Source organism: Balaenoptera acutorostrata, chromosome 6 (genome assembly GCF_949987535.1).
Source record: "Balaenoptera acutorostrata chromosome 6, mBalAcu1.1, whole genome shotgun sequence".
NCBI classification, from domain to species: Eukaryota; Metazoa; Chordata; class Mammalia; order Artiodactyla; family Balaenopteridae; genus Balaenoptera; species Balaenoptera acutorostrata.
In genome coordinates this window covers 71,121,893-71,146,067 of record NC_080069.1, presented here as the reverse complement: position 1 = coordinate 71,146,067, position 24,175 = coordinate 71,121,893, and the positions used below count along the sequence as shown (strand labels likewise).

Below are 24,175 nucleotides of genomic sequence, written 5' to 3'. Positions count from 1 at the left end.
GGGAGATACCTAGGAGTTTTGTTTTGTTTTTCTTTCCACTAATTCTGAGGTGCAGCTAGGTTTGAAAACAATTGTAATTGATCAAATTAAGAACTTAACTAGGTGGTGCTGAGTATGCATCTGAACTGCCTGGACGATACTTTAAAAAGCACAGATTGCTGGGCCTCCCCTCCGCAGTGTCTGATTCAGGTAGATTTTGGGGAGGGGTCTGAAAATATGCATTTCTTTATTTTATTTTATATGTTTTTGTTTTTTTTTAATTATTTATTTATTATTTATTTATTATTTTTATTTTTGGCTGTGTTGGGTCTTCGTTTCTGTGCGAGGGCTTTCTCCAATTGCGGCAAGTGGGGGCCACTCTTCATCGCGGCGTGCGGGCCTCTCACTATCACGGCCTCTCTTGTTGCGGAGCAGAGGCTCCAGACGCTCAGGCTCAGTAGTTGTGGCTCACGGGCCCAGCTGCTCCGCGGCATGTGGGATCTTCCCAGACCAGGGCTCGAACCCGTGTCCCCTGCATTGGCAGGCAGACTCTCAACCACTGCGCCACCAGGGAAGCCCCAAATATGCATTTCTAATGTGTTCCCAAGCAATAGTGATGCTACTGGTCTAGGGGACCACAGTTTGAGAATCCCTGAACTAGAGAAGAAGAAGAGTGGTGGTAAGGCCTCAAGAAAGAAGACTAAGTAATACACGTTTGCCAGAAGGAGGACTGTAGTCCTTTTCTGACTGTTGCTAAACATATTATCTAGACTGGAATCTCAGATGTTCCCATCTGAGAACTTCTAGGGCTTTGAATAAGAGCCTTTCTTTTCCTAGTAGAAATTTTATTTCCATAAGCTTCCTGGTACAATTCCATGATGTTGTAATCATGAGTTGGGTTGAAGATAATCACAACAGGGAGTTTCTGCAAACTAAAGTCTTCCCTTCTTTCCTTTTTTCTGAGAAGCATGTACATACATAATTGCAGAATAGGAAAAGTTGAGACGATACCTGTAGAAAGACCATTTTAGCAGAAACTGCCTGGCAGCTTTAGGAAAACTGGGTCTTCCTTCGTAGGGTTTCAGTGCTTGCATCATCACATTGTCAAGCCATGCAGCCCACTGCTCCAGGGTGCTCTGCTGCTGAAGAGTCATCTTGAAGTCTGTTTCTAGTCTCTGAACCATGTTGTCATCACACTGACATACCCAGGAAGCCTGCTCCTGGGACAGTACACAGAAAGCAAAGAAAAAGTTCAACTCAGCATCTTTTCATTGAGTGTCAGCACACAGACCATATGCATAAATGGCAAATTATATTGAAAGCGTAAAACAATTAAGTGAATTAAGAAAATGAAGGACTACTTGTCGGTTATTAAGGAAACTAACATCGCCTTTGTGCATAAAAAAGTGATGTGACAAAAAAGTATGACTTGGTTTTTCTACATTAACTAGTCTGTGTGAAAGACTAAAATACATGATTACTTAAGAAAAATAGGAGCCTGAACCTACAGTATGCGGCGTCTTTCTTTAGTTTTTACTCCCTCTCTTTTTTCTCCCAATCAGATAAAACTTGAAAGCCAATTCATTTGAAAAGATTTAGGGTAAGTCAGATGGATAAATAGATTCAATTGGCCAAAAGTGGTCCCTCAGGATTAAAACAAAAACAAACACTGAATGATACAAGGTAGAAGTATATGCTACATGAGTTTTATGGATAAGAAACTGAAGTCTCAAGGGCTATAGAGGCAAGGCTATGAATGCCAATTAATTCACAGAACCGAAAACAACAACAACAACAAAAATACTTTTGAGAAAATGTAGGAAGGCTACCTGCCAAGAAATTTGATCACTATAGTTTTCCTTCTGGTTCTGACAGGAAAGTTTCATGTTTGGTAATAGCAATGAAAACAGGAACTTTTAAAGTTAATTTTCAATGGTTGCCATAAGTTTTACAATGTTTCTAGTGCTATGTTGTATTTTAACATTAAAAAAATACTATACTCCTAAGGTCAGAATACAATTATTTGGTAATATAATATTTGAGTAAGGACGTGGATGGTAACATAGGGCCTGAATTAGCTAAACTGACTTCAAGCAATTCATTCAATCTGCGTGGGCCTCATTTTCCCCAAGCATAACATTAGAGAAATGAAACGTGACAAGAATTTTTAAACTGGGTTCACTGCGTCCAGATAATATTTTCACAATAGATTTCTGTGGAGGGGTGTCTGTGAAGGTCCTAATTCTATATCTAAAACATTGTGAATATGTATGTATTTTTCTGAAAAGTGTCTATAGCTTTCAATCTGTCTGTTCTCAGAGGACAAATTTATTCAAATCAACCATTTCAACTAAATAAACCCCTAATCTCCACCCTCTGGTTCCAGCACCTCTCCTGACCCTACAGACTTTACCTTATTTAAGAGACATTTCAACTGGGAGGTACTTCAAATATAAAATGCCCAAACTCAATTCATTTTATTTCTTCAGGGAAACCTAAGGTTTCTTCTACATTCCCAGCTGATGATACCATCTACTATCCTTCTTTCTCTTATCTAATTAGTAATAGTCTTTCCGATTTTACCGCCTAAATATCACTTTTAAGTATTTTAAGTACACTACAATGATTATTAAAAATTGAAAATACAAATAAACAAAAAGGAACAAAATATTAAGAATATCTAAAATGCCAACATTAAGAGATAACTACAACACACTAACTTTCAAACTGTTCACATGCAGTATAGACATATGCATGTATGCTTGTGTACATATGTTATTTTAAAAGAGGCTCATATTATACATTTTACTTGATATTTTGCTTAGTTTCACTTCACTATATATGATAAATGACTTTCCATATAGGCAAATGAGGAGCTATATTTATTGTTCAGTGATTGAATTTGCTTCAATGCATAAATATTCCATTATTTACAAAACCAATTCCATATAGTTACACATTTATGGTCATTCCAATTTTTTACTATTAGGAAAAATGCTGGAATTAGCAATCTAGTAACTACATCTTTGCATACTTTTGTACTTATTTCTACATAATAGATTTTTCAAAATACACTGTTAAATGACTCCCAGAACTTTCATATCAATTTAGGAGTCCAGAAGAGCACCCAGGGAAGAATTTATGTCTCAAGAAAGGATAGGGGAGGTTGTTTTCGTTTTTTCATTAATGGCTAAGCATTTTTTTATTGTGGTAAAAAACATATAACATAAAACTTATCATCTTAACTTTTTTTTTTAAGTTTAATTTTTATTTATTTATTTATTTATGGCTGTGTTGGGTCTTCGTTTCTGTGCAAGGGCTTTCTCTAGTTGCGGCAAGTGGGGGACACTCTTCATTGCGATGCGCGGGCCTCTCACTATCGTGGCCTCTCTTGTTGCGGAGCACAGGCTCCAGACGCGCAGGCTCAGTAATTGTGGCTCATGGCCCCAGTTGCTCCGCGGCATGTGGGATTTTCCCAGACCAGGGCTCGAACCCGTGTCCCCTGCATTGGCAGGCAGATTCTCAACCACTGCACCACCAGGGAAGCCCCATCTTAACCATTTTTAAGTGTATAGTATAGGAGTGTTTACTATATGCTCATTATTGTGCAATAGATCTCTTTCTCATCTTGCAAAACTGAAACTCTATACCCATTGTGGAAGATATTTCTGTGCATTGGTAAGAGGCAGGAGGAACTTACTGGTATCCTTGGAAGAATTTAATTTCATTTCTTAACATAAATTCAAACTCACTGCTTCCTAGGAAGTTAGTTCTTGCCAAGAGATATTGATAATCTAAAACTAAACTTAGAGAAGTAAAGCCACAGGACATTATTCTGACTTTTCAAACTACTTTATATTATATTTCATTTTACTACTCTTCAGATTGAAAATATACTAACAATAGAGTACACTGTAAATACTCCTGTGAAGTATATTCCTGTGAAGGAATTTGGATATTTCAATTCTATAGAGGAAAAAGGTAAGGATGAAAATTAAAGATATTATTAAGTTAGAAATAAATTATCTCCAAGATGATAAGGAGTCAGTAGCTTCAAAATTAGAATGTCTTTTAAATACAGAAACACAAGTATATGCAAAAGTTAGGTTATCAGGTCAACCAGCCCAAGTATATTTAGCCCATACTGTATTTGGAAAACTATCCATTTACACAAAACAATTAGAAAGCAATACTATTGTAACGCTATCAGTTAATTAAAACAGAAAACCAATTATACGGCAATAGGAAAATTATCCTGAATGCATGAGGAAAAGATTTAATTAGAGAAGAATGAAGTGATGAAAGAGATTTATGGATATCCTGAAACATAAGCTCTTAGAGCATTAAAAATATTGACACTTACATGTGATTTCATTGTTTTAAATTAAAGTTCCCTTATTACAAGAGCATCACCCTATATGTGTCAGTCTTAACTGAGGTTAATCTCGTAGGGGCAGGGACTTCCAAATGAACAGGAGAGGGTGATGAAGGTGGAATGGGAGGCAGAAGACAGAAAACCAGGCAAAATGTGGAACAGAAAAGGAAAGAAAGGAGTTAAAGATAAAATATGCTAACCTGAGAAAGAAATTACATGTGAAAATGAACAGAGTTGTGAGAGGTAAAATGTAGGGGGAAATGGAGGGCACACCACTGTGCTCATGGTCCTCTAATGAAAGGAAGGAGGTCTTGGAGGACAGATACTTAAGCACACAGGTTTCAGCACTAATAAGTGTCACGTGGACCCAGAAAAACTTGGTAGCTGAGAATAAAGGAAGGGAAAAGGTAACCTCAAAGTCGGTGAGTGGGGGATGAGTAGTAGTATAGACGTATAACTGACCATTTATATGCAATAATGTTGCCAAGGCTGGCGTTTATAACCAGGAAGAACTCATTTCTATACATACTTCATAGGGTTCAGACACACAACTATACGAATGAAAATAATGTTAACAGAAAATTTTAAATCTTTCTCAGATATTATTAGGAATCATTCTTAAATATATTTTCTGTTATTAAACTTAAATTACTTTTTGAAACTAGAAGTTGCCTTACCATTTCAACTTTTCTTAAAGTACTTTTAAACATATCTTTTCTGAATGAAGATTTGAAAAAAACATAACAGTATACATTTTAAGGCAGTAATGTATGAACTCTTAATATTCCCATTAAAATCAGTTAATGTAAATTCCACTGAAATATGTAAAGTTAATGGATTTGTAAACGTGAGACAGTTTGTTCTTGTGGAGGTTACGTATTTGCATGTGTGTGCGTATGTGTGCTTGTATATATAAAAATATTTATGTAGATCTAAGAAAAACTATACACATTAGAAGTTTAAACCCAATTCATGAAAGTCAGAATGAACTTAACTAATTAACGACACCCTAAAATAAATCAAACCCAAATGTTACTTTTTGATATATTTTAAACGATAAAACTAGTCCAGAATTGTAGATTAAACTTTGTAGGAAATGGAGTAATAGTTAATCTGTAAGCAACAATATTGTTTTTTAAAACAGTTTTATTGAGATATAATTCACAGAGCGAACAATTCATTCAAAGTATATAATTCAATGGCTTCTTTCAGTATATTCACAGAGTAGTGCCTCTATCATCACAATCAATTTTAGAATGTATTCATTTCTCCAAGAAGAAACCCCATACTACTCCTTATCTGTCACCTCCCAATCCCCCCAGTCTACAGGACCTAGGCAACTACTAATTTACTTTTTGTCTCTATAGATGTACTTATTCTGCACATTTCATATAAATGGAATCATGCAATGTATGGTCCTTTGTATCTGGTTTCTTTCACTTAGTATGATGTTCATCTCTGTTGTAGAATGTATCAGAACTTCATCTCTTTTTATTGCCCGATAATATTCCATTGTGTGGAATATCACATTTTGTTCACATAGTCATCAGTTAATGGACATTTGGGTTGTTTCCACTTTTATGTGGCTAATATGAATAACGCTGCTGGAACACGCATGAACAAGTTTTTAGGTCGACATGTTTTAATTTTTCTTGGTATGTACCTAGCAGTGAAACTGCCATATCATATGGTAACTCTATGTTTAACATTTTGAGGAACTGTCATACTGTTTCCAAAGTGGCTGCAGCATTTTGCATTCCCATCACTAGTGTATAAGGGTTCCAATTTCTGCACATCCTCACCAACACTTGTTATTATTTGTCTTTTTGATAATACCCATTTTATTTTATTTTTTGATAATACCCGTTTTAGTGTGTGTGAAGTCGTATCTCGGGTTTTTTTTTAGATTTAATTAATTAATTAATTAATTAGTTAATTTACTGGCTGCCTTGGGTCTTTGTTGCTGTGCATGGGCTTTCTCTAGTTGCAGTGAGTGGGGGCTACTCTTCTTTGTGGTGCACGGGCTTCTCACTGCGATGGCTTCTCTTATTGAGGAGCAGAGGCTCTAGGTGCACAGACTTCAGTAGTTGTGGCACACAGGCTTCAGTAGTTGTGGCTCGCGGGCTCTACAGCACAGGCTCAGTAGTTGTGGTGCACGGGCTTAGCTGCTGTGTGGCATGTGGGATCTTCCCGGACCAGGGCTTGAACCTGTGTCCCCTGTATTGGCAGGCGGATTCTTAACCACTGCGCCACCAGGGAAGCCCCTCAGTGTGGTTTTAATCTGTATTTCCCTGGTGGCTAATGAATGAGTTTTCCGGTACTTTATTGGACATCTGTATATCTTCTTTGGAGAAATGTCTATTTAGATCTATGCCCATTTTTTAAACGAGGTTGTCTTTTCATTGTTGGGTTATAATAGTTCTTTTTATATAGTCTAGATATAAATTTTTATCAGATATATGATTTGCAAACATTTTTTCAATACTATAAGCTGTCGTTTCATTTTCTTGATGGTCTCTTTTGAAGCACAGAAGTTTAAAATTTTGATTATGTTCAATATTTATGTATCTTTTATTGCTTTTGCTTTGAGTGAGCCATGGACTGTTTTTTTTCATTGGTAGCAATTAGCTTCATTATTTTAGTATGTGAAATAAAATATTTGTTGGGATTCCATAATAATATTCCTAAAGTAGCTATTTTTTATGTGTACTTTGACGTACAAGTGAGTAGTTTTATCATTAGGTTAAAAAATTATTCTTTCATTTGGATGATCAAAAGAGTCAGATACGTTGCACCTAATTCTTTTAAAATAACAAATATTTACCAGGTACCTATAGTAAACTCTGAAATAGAGTTGTTCTTGCTTCTTTCAAGGTGGGGCACTTTTAAAAACAAATTTCTCGTGTGCGTGTCATGGTGCTATGGGCTTTACGTATTACTAAATATGTAAACAATCTAAGATATGTGTTATAAAATGGAGAAAGTAAAGCCCAGAAGAGTTAAGTAACTTGCCCAAGACCCCACAGCTAGTAGATGAAAGAGTTTCATCTCCTGCCTACCAAACTTCAATGACTGTGGTCATCATTACTCTATTAATCATTCAGCAAACCCCGGTGACATATGTTGCTGTCTAGCACTATAAATATTAGCAGACTTTAACTGCAAAACAGAGGAGGAGTAAAGCCATAGCGGAGTAAAACTCTCCTCTTTCAGGATATTGTGAAACTAGATGTGCCTGTGAATTGATGTAACTTTGAAAAGAAATATGATGATCCTAATTAAGAAGAAAAAAATTGGATACCTTTCATTAAAAGACACGTTTTGAAAGAAAACAGAGTACCTGGACATTGGCAAAGTCGACACGGTTGAGGTCATTGAGCATCTGGTTGATCTGAGAAGTGTTCTGAAGCACTGCACGAGCTGCCTGGGCCAGGTGATTGAGCGACGTGTATCTTCGCAGAGTCTGGGCAAAGGCACTTACAGCTGCAACCTGTAAAGAAATCCAATTAAATTGGGATTTTTTTTTTTCCCCTCCAGTAAAAGAAACCACCGCAATCTTCAAATCTTTATTCCCTTGCCAAATTTTAAATGCTTCCCTCTGATACTTATTTCAAATTCATTTGGTGAGAGAGCTTACTTGTAAATTATAGCATTTAAACCTCTAAACCAAGTATTACTTTCCTTTTGAGTAGGCTGAGGTCAAGGATAAAACAAACTCCCACATTCTTCGACATCTGAGTGCACCATTAATTAAACCAGTCTTGCAAGTAGCTACTAATCCATAGCAAGAAATGATTTAGTCGAGACAAGTAGGAAAAATGTTGATTTTCATTTCTTATTCTCTGTACGACAGTCAACTACAAATTAAGCAAATAAAAATTTTTTCCTTTTACTTGGAAAACCACACTATCCAGTCCCACTTTTTAAACTGGATTAAAATACATGCTTTTCAGAGCACTGTCATTAAGATGCACTCTTTTTACCTTTATTTTATAGAGGTGAAATAGGAGTGGGTAATTCTGAGGTGAAATAAGAGCACTCAAAGACTTTATTAGCAAATACATAGCTAATAAACTTATCGGATACAAGCAACAAGAAGAACTCTTCAGAATTTGAATTTCTGTAAAAGGGCTATCCAGAAAAATCTCCATTTGTCCTTCAAAATGTAATTTCCAGCCTTCTCCATTCTGCTCTGTGCCCAGGAAGACTAAACTGAATAGATTACATTAACTGCCTCTCTTGCCCTTTGGCTTCCAGTTGGGTTTGGCCAGTGAAAGTCACTGGTAGGAGACTGAAGGATGGAAGAAAGTAGTCAAAGTATTCATTCCCTCACAACCTCTGCTCTCTCCTTCCTAAGGCCACAGTTCTGGAGGAAGGACAAGATCTGATGCCATAATATCACTTCTTTCCCCTTCAGACCTAGGGATGGGCAGGCTTCCCACTATTGCTAGTCCTGGGGTGCTTTACCATTCCTCCTTGGTTTTCTTAACTCTTTTCACACATTTAGAAACAGACACTTCTTAAACTCTATTCAATTATTCTCCCCTTTGGATATACCATTTTTTTCCTGCTGAAACCCTGAACAAACTGGGTTATATTGAAAGATAGCAAAGATAACGACGAAGAAAAAGTCTAGGTAAATATCTAAATCTCATGATCTCATGAAAATTTGTTACTTGCATAGCAGATCTAATGAGGACTTTAACATATTTACAGGAATGACATTAAATCACTATGGGTATATAACAAGCAACTGATTGAACAGTCAGTTGGCTGAGCGGTAGAAGGTGTTCCACAGGCCAAAGGATGCTCTGTCTTGATAGTGAGATGTTTCAGGACCATGTGGAACTTGGGGACGTTCACATACCCCCAAAGAGAGTATTTCACATTTTCCCATCTCTGTGGTTTATACTAATCAAGGACATTTCACGTTCCAGGCACTGTGTTAAATGCCTGACATACATTACCTTGCTCAATTCTCATAAACATTCTATTAGACACATGCTGTGACTTAGGGAGGTTAACTATCTTGCTCAAGGTTACACAGAAACTACAGTACAGTGGTGGGATATGAATCCAGGCATTTTGATAATAACTTTCAGTCACAACCTCATTATGCTGTTTCCACTGTCACGCTAGATCATCTTTGTTGATTAAATGCTCAGCTGAAAAAAGGCTGCATGTCCGTGAGAGAGGAATAGCAGAAGGCACCTTCCACCAAGGTAAACCACCCAAATCAACTCTGGAGATCAATGAGATGGCCCATATTGCAGATGGATTGCTACCACATCCACTTTGATGACACTGGGGCAGGAGGAGCTTTTAGCTGTTTGAAAGTATTGTTATAACTATGACTGACTTTGTAAGTTGGAAAGCATTCCTCTGACCATCATAATCAAATAGCACCTCCTTTATTTGCCTACCTGAACTTGGCACTCTAGAATAGCACTACCATGGAGAGCTTTCTGCAATGATGGAAATGCTCTACATATGTGTTACCCAGTATGGTAGCCACTAGCCACATGGGTTAAGGTGCACTTGAAATGTACCTAGTGTGACTGAGGAAGTAAATTTCAATGCAATTTAATTAAATTTACAATTTAAACAGCCACATGTGGTTAGCCCTACTGTATTGACAGCACAGCTCTAAAGCAACAATCTACGGTGGGCATATCCATAAAATGTGTCCTTCTATATGTTTTAGAGATAGAATGTGTTATTGCAAACCTTAAGCTGAAGCAGACTTGTGCTATCACAGACTTGTCAGCTACAAGAGCTTCAATCACACTCTCAAACTGAAAGCCAAGGCATATTGCTGGCGTCTGACAGTAGATACAGACCCTGACAAAAGGCCACAAATGTGATTTTTGTTATCAAAGTTTAGACAGAATCAGTCCCATCTGTCATGTATGTTCACAGATTAACCTAAAGTAACATGGTTAGTAGGGGACAAAGTGGAGAGTAGAATTCATATCTCTAGCTAAATAATCCACATTCCTGAAATACACTCATCAACTATGAGATAACTGTTCTCTTTAAGAAATGATTACTTGGGCTTCCCTGGTGGCACAGTGGTTAAGAATCCGCCTACCAGTGCAGGGGACACGGGTTCGAGCCCTGGTGCGGGAAGATCCCACATGCCACGGAGCAACTAAGCCCATGCACCACAACTACTGAGCCTGTGCTCTAGAGCCCACCAACCACAACTACTGAGCCCGCATGCCACAACTACTGAAGCCCGTGCACCTAGAGCCCGTGCTCCGCAACAAGAGAAGCCACGGCAATGAGAAGCCCGCGCACTGCAACGAAGACCCAACGCAGCCAAAAATAAATTTAAAAAAAAATTTATTAAAAAAAAAATAATTACTTGATTCACAAACGCATTCTCCAGTGTTAAAAAAACAAAACATCCTGAAAAGCAAATGGTTATTAACTTACATGAACACTTCGGAATACAATGAGTATATTAGGGGACCTAAAAAATCTAAAACTCAAATGGAAACTATTTGAACATTCTAGGCTGTTCTTTTCAATATTTGAAATTAAGCAATCTTAAATATACACTTTAGAAAAGGGCTGATAAATACACCACACCTAAAATGTTTCTCTAGTCTCTCTGAAAGGAGTATTATCAAACAACATATCTTGTGCAAGTTCTTTACCACATGGTTATAAAATACAAAGACAAAAATCAATTTAAAAAGATTTAATTTATTATAATACTAATAGTCTACATAACATCATTTGATAGGACAGATTTAAAATTCATAGTTCAGAACGATTTCCTAAACACAAAAGAAAAAGCAAGGACATAAAAGTGTACCTTGGTTTGTATCATTCTCTGTGGAATATTGTTCATGGCATTGGAAAGCCAACCTTCAAGGCTTTTTGCAAAATTTCGAATGGCTTGGGTCAAGGCACCTAAATGTTAAAGAATAAAAGCAGAACGAAAAAGATACCAAAGAACATTAATCTTTATGCTAGAATAAGGGAAAACATGCAAGTACAACATGTGAAATAGCACAGAGCTTATATTATCCTCATTGACAAGACTTTATTTAACATTATTCCTAACTTTGAAAGAATCCAAATATTATATCATGGGCTTGGCTTTTAAAGCTATTTTGTTCCCAGATACTTATGATACTTTGTTGGGAAATGAAAACATTCAAACATTTTTGCTTATAGCAACATATACCAGTTGTGAATATACTTATGGAATTTTTTATCTTAGACAAAACACTCTTTTCAAAACAGCTTTGTGCTCAAAGGCTAAGTATTTTCTTTAGAAATTCTTTATCTTGACTTTTTTCAAGCTCTTAACCTATTTTCATTTCTTTAGTTAAAAAGAAAATAATGCAAAGCTTTCTCTTTTTCTCTATGCATCTCTTTACATTAGAACATGTCAATTAGAGTAGTTATCTCTCACTCGTGTTGAAAAGTAAGGTAAAATTAAAATTGCCTGCCTTGATAATTCTGGATAACTATTCTCCATTTCACTGGCAGGTAGCGATAAAAGAACACTGTGATAATAAAATTGCTGTCACAGAGACCAATATTCTTAAGATATTCCTAAAACAGTCCATTCCATATTCTTTACATCTCTGTTAAAACCTGAATAGGGATAGGACCCATGAGAGTAGTTTTTATGGTGGTCATAAAATGATTAGAAGCATTTTCCGTTAACAGGGGTGATTATGACTATTTTATAAGAACAGATCTGCTTACTGAGATGGCTGTATAATAGGAAACAGAATTCTTCTCTTGTTCAACAAGTAATTCAGTCAGTAGCATTTTATTTCACCTGTGCCCAAGGCTCCACAGTGTAGGGAGCAGTTTTAGACATTTAATAAGTTAGTGTTTGAAGCACCCACAGCAGAAAATAAATCCCTGTGGGTTCCCTATAATGTGGGTAAGTCTTACAATTGGTAGTCCACAATAAGAGACAGAGAAGTTACATTTTGGTCCAAGGCTCCCAAGAATATTAACGATGGGATTAAATTCCTTGGTTTTTCTTTCTGTGCTCAAATGAGTCTGACATGCTTCTTTATTACTTTTGTTAAAGCAGGGTTAGAAATAATTAACTTACTCAAATTAATTGCAAAAGATATAAATTTTACTATTCCAATAATAAAAACAACCAATTTTAAAAAATTATTTAAGTGGTCAAATGACAGAAGAAAGACTGAGATGGCTACATTTTGATTAGGAAAAACACTCAAGAAGTGCAGACTTTTAACCATGAGAATCATCTATTGGAAACACTGAGTTGGAAATTTCTTGAGAACTAATTTTTTGAAATTTCCAAAGCTTCTCACTTCAGCCAAAAAGAAAAAAGAAAGAAAAATATTTTTCTGTTGTATTATGTACTGGAACCATGGAGGGCAGGCATGAATGGAAATGAAAAAGAGTGGAAAAAAAATTAAAGTCCCTCTTTGAAACTCAGTAAAATTTTGTACAAGATTCAGTTTGGCTATCTGTATTACGTAGTTTTCTATAATTAATATATAATAATTACTTAATCTGAAAAAAAGAAGAACTAGGAAAAGTTACTTTAAAAAAATTTAATATGGGTCTTGTTTTATTCAGACACATTTAATGCTAGGGCGATTGTAAAATAAAAAAATATGTTTTGTATCTCAAATGATTGTAAGTTTTTCCTTTTTTGTACTAAATGACATTTTGGGTCACCTTTAATTATAATCATGAATTGTACATTTGAGTGTTACCAGTTGAGTTCTTACACAATTTTTTACACTTCACTTTTTTTTTCCCCATTTTCAGATAAATGTATTTTAGAGTATAGTAGCTTCAAGCTGACTTTAAATTAGTGTGATATGCAGACTTTTTTGGCTAAAAAAAGGAATCCCATCTGGACAGTAAATGGTAGAGTGAAGTACTAGTAGCCAGGAAAATTAAATTTTCAAAAATAAAATTAAGTTCGTTCTCTCTATAGGGCTTCATGTCAGATCAAATTGTGCAGACTGACAACTTTTTCTCATGAATGGATGGTTAGAAATTTAAAACTACTTTAAAGCTAACTTGTCTCAACCTGCCTATGATTAATATTAAAATGCATACAATCAGAAGATAGTGATCTACACTGTATTTTAAGCTTTATTTTTGTTAAGTCTTGTTATAGAACAGGAATTAAAATTCCAAATTTACTTGGTAGGGTGGCACCTTAATGCATCTTGTAATTTCAGAGAAACTGTAAAACTATACTCATGAGATAATTCCTGAATTTGAGTTGTCTGAATGCAGAGACAAACTACTTGACAAAATAAAACGGTTTTCAAATCAAAATTTGCCCAAAACAAAGGTCATGTGTATTGTGTGCTTAAAAATTCTGGGGTTTAAAGCCAACTACACTTGATACATGATTTAACTTAGGGAACTGCTGAGTTTACAAGTTAAAGTCTTGTGATGCTATAACACAGAAGCAAGAGATTTTAGAATTGTTTAACGAATACTGATGTTGTTGACTGGCCTCAAAAAAGAAAGCGTTCACTGACACCTTTCCTTATATCTCATGAGAGAAATTTATGTTGGTGGCAAGATGTCATAGGCTAATGAGCTACCCTATGCAACTTCTCTTAAACATCTCTAGAGATTATCACTCAGAGCACAGGAAGCAAGACAAAAACAGGAAAATCAGATTCTGGAACATAAATCAGTAGAGAATTTACACGTTGAAATTTTCCATGACAACATCACTTTTAGTCAATCTTTAGTCAGGAAACTTGGTGCAGATAGGGTAGAAAATATTAGTAATTTATAAAAATGTGAGACCGTGGCAGCTGGATTTTTAAAAAACTAATTTCTATACAAATTTATGTATGTTTATGTGTGTGTTCATTGATATTATATGTAAATGTATGTCAAGCATATATTTTAAGGTGGTAGGGAACATATGAAATAACTCATATCTTCCACTGTTATCATATTTTAAAAAAGAAAGTATAAACATACAAATGTTAGTATCTTCACCATTTCTTGCTAAATCCCTATTTAAATATTTTCTGGAACAATTTAACACAAATTAACTGTGAAGAGTGTACTTCGAGTACAAGGCTGCTAATTTTACAAACTAAAAGATTGCTTTTACCTTATTAATGTCACTGTAGAGTAGCAATTCTGTTCCATATCTTTAAAAGTCAAGGTTACTAGTAGGTGCTCATAAAGATGTACACCTAAAATCATTTCAACTGCCTCTAACACAAGTATCCATGATGGCTTTTATATTGACACTTGCAAAAAATAGCTTTGTTTACAACAGGGTAGTTTAAAAAACACTATCACTTAAAAAAGTAATCTAATTTATCTATGTAATTCCTACTTGCTTCATGGCAGGAATACAGTGCTAGTGCAGTTACATTGATTTTTCTCTCAAAATGCCAGTTAAGCATTACTGTTAATGGAAACTGCATTTGTAGTTCTTAACATGATGTCGGTGACAAAGTAAATGCTTTTATAAAGAAATTCAACTTCAGTAGAAACCAAGATAAATTCATTTCAAATCAAAAGCAAACATGAAAGAGGCTGGTCTAGCAATTACAGATTTCAAAAATTCTGGGCTTTATGAAGGAAACCTTTTCCTTGGGTAGAATGATTTTCACATGGTTGACTGGCCTGGGAGTGTTCTTGCAATTAGTCATTGGGGCTGTCACATCTATAGGTTGTCTTTTTTGTCAAAAAGAAAATGAAAGATTGAAAAACAGAGAATTTTTCCCTTTTTACTACAGTTTTGCTCTAGGCTGCTTTCATGCAATACTCTGTGTTGCATGTTTTCTATTTGGCAAATTTAATGAGATTAGAATCACTCTAGTTTGCAACGTCACTACCCAAAACTTCCTGGGTGGAATGTATGAGAACAAAAGCATCCGTACTTGTCTGCATTTAACTTACTAGGAATAGGTCTAAGGACGTCGGGGATGAGAATCTCCACCAAAGCCTGGTACATCCCATGGTCACAGTTACACATCCATTTCAGGATAGACTCATGTTTGCACAGAGTTATCAGCTTTGCTTTCGGAAGTCGACTTTCTATTTCACTCAGATTGCTGGTGTGAATAAATGTAGCAAATGAATAGATGGCAAATGAGGATAAAAAAGAAAATGGACTTTAAAAATAGTTTTAGTTTATCAAATATTACTGAGGTTAGAACTATACCACCATTGCCCTGGTGCCACACGGCTGGATATATATAACACTCCCCCAGAGCTGCCTATGCACGTTAATACTTTCTGACGGTATGAAAGGCAGATATGATACTAATTCCATGAGGATGAAATAGTTCTACTGCAGTCCCCCAAATCAATATAAATGGGAGCTATAAGACACACGCTGAAACCTCAAAAGAGTAGTTTGTGGTTTATTTCAATCTAGTCAATTAATGTTATCAGGTAAGGTTCACAACTGGTATACATATCTCTAATTTGTTAGCTGTGACATCTACTCAGCCATGAAAATGAATTGGAAAAGCATATTGATTCTGACCTTGATTCAGTAATGGTAGTGCCGTCAGTTGGAGTAGAGGGAGAATAGCGCCAGAATGTTTGCCACAATTTTTCTATCAGGCTAAACTGAAGATTCACAACAACGTCCAATATTGCCTAAAAAACAAAATGGTTATTGATATTACCTTACAAAATTTCTTATGGGGATGTGTGAGGAGTACATACTGTAACAAGACTTAAATGTAAAGATACTTTTGGGTTCATAAATTAATATGGTGAAACTGGACTAAATTTTGCCAATGGAAATGGGAAAACAAAAGAGATTAGCTAGGGAAAAAAGGGGGGAAATAACTCTTAAATGATTAAGCAGGGTAACTTGTATTCCTCCCAGAATGACCTCACATCCCACCCTTACTTTTTCCTCTCTTTTCTCTCCATTTTCACGCTTGCTTCCCTAACTTTTCTTTCATTCCTTAACCCACTACTTCCCTGGTTCCCTTACTATTCTCAGATCCACAGGGACATAGAACATACATTCAATTCACATCAGTCTTTACTGGACTAGCTGTGTCCACTAGCCATAAAAAAAAAAAAGCAGAAGAGAAGGGTATGGAGGTGCTTGTGTATGGCAGATGGAGTTAGGGCTAAATCAGCTGTGGTTAGGGCTGCTGACCATGGGTTCTGGAGTGTTCCTAGCCAAGCAGAGGCTGGGGGCAGAAACTACAGAGTCAGGCTGACCTCCAGAGGGTAGTGCCTGTCTTGGCAGAAGAAAAGCACAGCACACACTTCTCTGTGGTCACAGAATGGCTTACATTCAATCTTCTCTCTGCATACACCCTTTAGAGAGAAGCTATAAGACTAGCCCCTTTTCTAACCTTGGGGGTGGGGGCCCTCACCTCCTCCTTCTTAATTTTATGTCTTAGATCTCCAGCTGCATCAAGGACATTTTTTTTTTTGATGATGCTAAAATTTGCCACTTTCATTAACTTTTGATGATCATATTTAATTTCACCCTGCCATTGCAATTAGTCTGCAAATTCGCCTTCAGATAAAAAGCAGTCATGGGCTTCCCTGCTGGCGCAGTGGTTGAGAATCTGCCTGTCAATGCAGGGGACACAGGTTCGAGCCCTGGTCTGGGAAGATCCCACATGCCGCAGAGCAACTAGGCCCGTGAGCCACAACTACTGAGCCTGCGCGTCTGGAGCCTGTGCTCCGCAACAAGAGAGGCCGCGATAGTGAGAGGCCCGTGCACCGCGATGAAGAGTGGCCACCACTCGCCGCAACTAGAGAAAGCCCTTGCACAGAAACGAAGACCCAACACAGCCATAAATAAATAAATAAATAAATAAATAAATAAATAAATAAATAAATATTAGGGGAAAAAAATCCACACTGCTAAATTAAAAAAAAAAAAAGCAGTCATAAAACCAAAACTTGTTTGTACAAAGATCATGTGATTCTGTGATTATTTTCAGTACAAAAGACAAGTCCTCAGTATAACGTGTTTGATGTCATCAGCATTGAGAACAAAAACACATAAAACAGCCCCTTCAAGATCTGCAAAATTCATAGAAGCTAAGAGACAACAAGGGGCAATCGAGAGAATTAGTCTGAACATTTAAGGCAGAAAGAGGAAACTGCAACTTTGTAATTCTGAAGACTGTGCTACCCGTGTAGATCTGGCCCTGTGCATGATACAGAGAATAATTGATGTTCTATACAAAAACACTCTGAGACCAATTCAAGTATTAAGCAAAATCTGTTTGGGGGCATGTTCTGGGAGCTAGTAGGAAATGTTGCAAGTAGTTGGAAAATGAAAATGGAGGGAAGGGGACTAATTAGTTAACATGCTCCCCACCCTTTAATATCAGCAACAATAAAAACACAAAAGCAAGCCCTGGGAGGAAAGGCATCCAGATGTCCTTGCTCCCAGGCAAAACCCAAAACCTTCTCAGGAGGCAAATTATTATAGCTGCTTTCCCAAATGTAGTTTAGGCACATTCCGAGAGATGTCTATTAATGAAGCAATTAGTAATATCTGATACAATACCTTACATATTTCTAGCTATGAGATTGCTGTAAGAACACTATGCATATATTAAAAGAAAAAAATGACTGTCAGAGCATCTTGTGTAGAAAATTATATTTGTTCCTTACATAACTAGTGATACTTCCAAAATATCTTTGATAAGCCAACTGTGCGAATTCCAAATAACTGCCAAAATGGGTATATTAATCTTTCTTAAAAACATAGATTATAGGAAATATGAAATAAAATAAGGCAAGTAACAAATTCAGTGCAGCTTAAATTAAGTATCTCTTCAAATGAAATAATCTCAAATAATTCTTCTGAAAAGGACATTCATATCAGCCACATTTAGTCAGTTTTACAAATGAATAAAACATTTTATCATTTGTCCACCCACTTTTAAATATGTTCAAACTAAAATGTATGCCAAATATAGTTTAAAATAATCCGTATTCCACTGGCTTAGGGCAAACAACCATTTACAGGACTGGATCCGAGACTCAGGCACCTGTCCTTGAAAAGTTTGGAAGTGTGACAGGAAAAAATAATTAGAATTCTTCCTTTTCATATATGTCTTTATGCCCCATGAGAGATGGCATGAACACTGGTAACTCTGAAATAAATGAGGATCATTTTATGAACTGCCATTTCCCATGCAGATTAATTACTATATATGTTCATATCTCTTCATATAGAGTATTCCTGACAATTAATGAAAATTTTGTAATTCAAAGAATATTTTCACCTTATTGGGGGAATTTTTCATTTAGATTAATTTTTTTTAAACATCTTTATTGAAGTATAATTGCTTTACAATGGTGTGTTAGTTTCTGCTTTATAACAAAGTGAATCAGTTATACATATACATATGTTCCCATCTCTCTTCCCTCTTGCATCTCCCTCCCTCCCACCCTCCTAGATTAATTTTAATGTATATTCTTTAGTAATGTAAATAAACATGCTCCAAGTTATATTTTGAATAAATATGAGAAACTTAAAACAATCCAAATTATATTTGTGTAGGCGGGGTTGCTTGAAGCAAGTTTCACCTGAACACAGAGAAATGAGAAACTGATTAGAGAATCTTTATGTAAATCTTCATTGAATATACATGATATTCATGCAGAAAGAAAGAAAGAAATTTTTTTCTAGATAGGTAAGGATCATCCAGAAATTCTCTAATATTGGGAAAAGCAGTCAACGAGAAAAAGATAGTGTTTTTCATCATAACAAGAAATGCTGGGAACAACAAACTGGCAGGACATGTTGAAGAACACTTCTGGCACACAGTTTGTTAATAAAGAGAGAACTTGCCCTTGGTTGTTAATAATCTAGCACCCTTGACAAGTACTCAGATTCACTCAAGCAGTTCTTATTTCTGGAGTGGGAACAAAAATCTGTGAATGTTATGAGCTGAGACTTCTCACTGCATACTGCATCATCAGCAGTCAGGAGGACTGCCCAAGGATTATCTTTTACTTCTAAGTAGATCATAAATAGCCCTGGAATAAAGCTACTTAAGTTCTAAGCAGTTCCTCTTTCAAAAGGAGGGGTACTTTAGAAGACTCTTATTGCAATCTGTTATCTTCTTTCTACCAGGTGAGCTGCAGGTACACGCGGGCTTGGAGAGAGTTCACCTCCTGGAGACAGTGTAGCCAATTTTGATATAGGATACTCAGAAAGGGAGTAGGAGTAGGGATGGAAAACACTAAGAGAAAACTCAATTAACCATGAAAACAAAACAAAACTAGAGCCTCAATGACCCCTGGAAGGAACACCTAAAGTGCTTTATAAAACATTTCTAGAAAATAGTTTTGATAGAAATACACACTTATGGTGTAAAATTCAAAAGGTAAAAAGAGCATATTGAAAAATGAAGTCTCTTTCCCCTGACTCCCAGTCACTAAGTTTTGTTCCCAAAGGCAACCAGCATTAATATTTTGTTCTTTCTTCTGGAGAGATGTATATAACAGGTTCTTTTTCACTCAAATGATAGTATATTATACTCGCTGTTTTACATCTTGCTTTTTCCCTTAAAAATAAATCCTGGAGCTTGTTCCAAAAAGTACATTTAGAGTTGCCTGTTCTTTTTAATGGCTGCATAGCATTCTACTCTATAGATCATACCATATTTTATTTATTCAGTTCCCTGTTAGATATTGAAGTTATAAGCAATCTTTTTCATTAAAAACCATAATGCAACAAGTTCCCCGTACACTTATCTCTTCCCCTACATGTAAGCATTTTTCTAGAATGAGTACCTAGAAGTGGAATTGCTTCATCAAAGGATTCGTATTAGAATAGGCTAAGAAGATGGAAAGTAAAATTTATTCTCCCTGAGACATGAAAAAAAGATAATTTATTAGTGCTCAAAGAAATATGAAGTACCTTTATCTGTCCTCTAGGAATATGTTTGACTATTTTGCTTTAGCAAGTTGCCTGGCAAAACCTAGCACGTGTCCGACTATGTTTGAAAAGACTTACCTCACAGTGCTCTCGATAAAGACTCTGCAGTGACTTGATATCCTCAAAGGTAGTACCATCTGGCAGAGAAGAGATTTCAACTTCTCCAAACTCTGGAAGTGCTCGAGATGCATCTGTTACCATGACAACACAACAGAAAAACAGTTATTGTGGATGGTGCCAATTACAGATTAATGAGGGCAAATTTAAGAAGACTAAAAAGGAAAAAAATTTAAAGGTCAGCGGTCCAAAAAGCAAGGACTTTTCATATTAGTATTTTATAAACAAAACTTAGCAGCAGCAGCACAAAAGAATAGAGAGGATACTTTTAAAATTTTGGAGAAACTGAATTTTCACTATGATTATATTGGAAATAACATATCTCAGTGTCTCTCAATATAGGACCCCTATGATAAGAAAAATACCTTGAGCTGGCCAGTATCAATTTTAGTTATTTTTATCATTATATTACTTAGGTATATAAAAATAAATCTAGCTTTAAACTTATTATGCTTATACCTCTCATATAGTCATAAACTAAAAGACCTACAAAATAAGTACAAAGAAACCTAAAAAAATAACATTAAACTTAACAACATTAATTTGATATGATAGATGATGCTGTTGTCCTGTAACTAAATTACCTCTTGCAACATGAATATGGTATTGACTGCTGCAGCGCAGGATCTTTTGAGTTTGATAGCCCTATACCAACACATACTTCATGATGGCTGGTTCTCCCATTATGCTTCTATATTCAAATGAGCTGTGAAACTTTCCTATACACGGAGCACTGGGACATCATTTAGCCTTCCCTTGGCATGAAGGAGCAATTTACATAGTAAGTCTCTCTCTGTTCTTTTCTCATTGGTTCTGGACAATTAATGTAATACACTTTGGTGCCAACCTTACGATAAATTCAAATACAAATGCGGAAACTAAAATTGCAGAACAGCATTCGTTCTAGTCTTCCAGGTAATCCAGAATATGCTTTTACTTTTTTTTAAGATTATAATTGAAATAAGGACACAAAATAAAAAACATAAAGATTCTTGCTGAGAGCTCAAGGGTCTACAAGAATATACTTGAGGACTCTAGCTTGGGAATGCTGCCATAATGCTTTCAACTTCAGTAGCCCTTCTGACCCCAGAGTACATTTCAGTTGTCTTTGTCAGAAAGTGCACATAGACACATATACACACACACAGACACATACACACACGCACTCTCTGAGAGCTTCTACTTATCTTGATCTGTTGTACCGAAACTATGCATGTTCATCTCTAGAAGAGCTGTCAATTAAAGTGCCATTTTTGCACCTTTAGCTATGACAGGAATATGCAAAATGTTCAAGTTCCACTTCCTTAACTCTTTAAATAACAAGAAACATGTATACCATCTATAAAATTACAAAAGTAGGAAATACTGTGATCAATTTAAAAGAATAAATTACTTTTTAAAAGTTTATAATAATTTTTTCTAATCTGAGACTATATGCATATGCAACTTTATACGCAGGAAATGAGAATTCTTTTTGGCACTTCAAGTTACTACTGAAACTACCACACAATTTTGATCATAAATGCCCAATTAATACAAATTCTGGAAAACAATTTCATAGAAATGAGCTTTTAATTCATATGCATTTAAAAGTTCTACATAGCTTGAGATTTTTAAAAATAAGCTCTTTTTCTACGAAAAAGTAGAAATGAACTAGAACTATCATATAATGTGCATAGTTTCAGCACACAAAAAAAACTATGTAATTAACATCTGTAATAGACATTGTACTTGGAGAAAACACTGCCGTTGTTCTCTTGTTTTCAAAATCCTGATAGCAACTAATATGCATTACACCTTAACATACCTAAAAACTGTTGATGATGTTGACTTTGGGCAATTACAGTTTGCTCAACAGATGTGCCTGTCTGTTGACCACTTCCTGTGAAACCATCTGCAACCCCATCCACTTTCTGCATAGGCTTGTACCTAAAAATATTAGATGGGAAGAAACAAATAAACCAAATTATTCCTTGCTTTTTTGTACTACACAAAACTCCCAAGGCATTCAATTTTGTTCTGTCTTCTTTAATGTCTTATGATAGTTGTAAGATTTTCTTCCTTGACAGTCTCATAAAGTTAGGATGAAGAAATTTTTGAAATTGTAAAAAGGAAAAAGAAGGGGAGGGGCTCAGGAAGGGGACCCATTTTCAAAAATTCAGAAATTTAGCTAAGAATGAAAGTGTTAGGAGGTATTTCTTTGGACAGCAGTAGCAAAGATGTCCACGATTATAGTTTTAATACACAGTTTGAACATAACTTTTAATGGCCAATGGATCAAGGGAGAAACATGTTAAATACATTGGGATGTTAATCTGAATTAGGATCTAGGACATTGGGCCTGAGAAATGTTAATGAATGGCTTTCATTTAATTAATATCTCCAAAATATGATTCAGCCTACAAATTCTACCATACTGTTTTTCATATCACCTAAAGCCTCCCATGCATAGCAACACATTCATCTCCTCTGACTCCTGTCCACATCTGCAAATACAAAGACCATAAGCATCAGCTTGCAGCAAAATGCACGCAAAAATCCATCTACAAACCTAGGTTATCAAATTTAAAAAATAAAAAGAATCAAAGTCAGCTACAATTATGTATTTATATTTAGGTCCTCGTTATACAAACTCATGAACTTTCCATACTGCTAAAATAGAGAAAAGATGCTTCAGCAGCATGGGCAAGAAGGAAAGACTGCTTGGGAGAGAAATACCACATACAAAAAATGCATAGGTAAGTCTCCTAGGATAAGCAAATACAAAGTAAGAAATAAGCAGCAACTATAATTTCTTCTTTCTCTAAGATTTCATATATTTTTCTTCATTTTAGAAATTTAAAAAAACAGATAAACGCAAGAAAAAGTTAAAATCTACAATGAGCTTATTACCTAGAGATATCATCATGCACTTTATGTTGTTTGTCCTTCCATTTTTTCCCATTTCTAATTATATTTATAAACAGAACCACCTAATATTCTCACCACCCAGATACTTGACTCGTACACTGATACCATAAATTAACTGTATCATTAATATGAAGTTACTGTGAGTAACAATGTCCCCACTACATGAACAAGATACACTCAAAGATGCCTGCACTCTGACCACAGACAGGAAATGAACGGACCTGGTGAAACACTGCACGAACTAACGTTGAGGTTGCCTTAGGAAATGATTCCATCTTGAATGTTATTAATTATGACTTAGATAAATGAAATTTCCACGAAAAACTGCAAAGTCACTCACAATGACATTTACATGTATTTCTTATGTGATAGCATCTCACAAAGGACTATATGAAAAGCAAAAATAAAGTCAGAAGATGAACAGGGTGAAAAAAGGGTACAGCACACTCATTCTTGTTATCATTTTAGTGATGACCCTGTACCACCAAAATGTTGGTTGTTATTTTCTAATGATATAAAAGACCTCAAACCTATTCTTTTCATTAATGGAAAAAAAATCTGGAAGTACTCTTCAATTGGGGCCGCACCAAGAGATAACACAAGGGTTAGTATTGTGATGTGCTAGAAGTGCCATTTATAAAAAATTGAATGTTTTTCTGATTTTGTTTTCCTCCTTAAAGAATCATCTTAGAGAGGCAAAAAAAAAAAAAAATCCTTTGTGAGGCAAGAACTTGGGGTACTTGTGTGGGGCAGCAGTTGCTAACCATTCTGTTCTAGAAGACTTGAGTGATTTTATCTTTAGGGAATGTATTTAGGGACGCTTTTGTCCTCATTGATCCATTCCAGGTTTCATTTGATTTTAGCCTCCCTTTTTCAGCTGTGAAGTTTTATATCTCTAA

At 35.7% G+C, this 24,175-nt stretch overlaps 1 protein-coding gene across 7 annotated transcripts in view; it reads right to left on the bottom strand.

Annotated features, from left to right (window-relative positions):
- The window catches only part of RFX3 (regulatory factor X3), a 296,992-nt gene that overhangs the window by 32,940 nt on the left and 239,877 nt on the right, over window positions 1-24,175 (bottom strand). For all 7 annotated transcript variants that reach the window (XM_057549444.1, XM_057549447.1, XM_057549448.1 and 4 more), the window contains 7 exons: window positions 22,174-22,295; window positions 20,328-20,440; window positions 15,855-15,970; window positions 15,263-15,417; window positions 11,178-11,275; window positions 7,695-7,844; window positions 991-1,199 (listed from right to left, as the gene is read on the bottom strand). In XM_057549444.1, coding sequence (XP_057405427.1) covers window positions 991-1,199; window positions 7,695-7,844; window positions 11,178-11,275; window positions 15,263-15,417; window positions 15,855-15,970; window positions 20,328-20,440; window positions 22,174-22,295 — 963 coding nt within the window. The remainder of the gene's footprint in view (window positions 1-990; window positions 1,200-7,694; window positions 7,845-11,177; window positions 11,276-15,262; window positions 15,418-15,854; window positions 15,971-20,327; window positions 20,441-22,173; window positions 22,296-24,175) is intronic.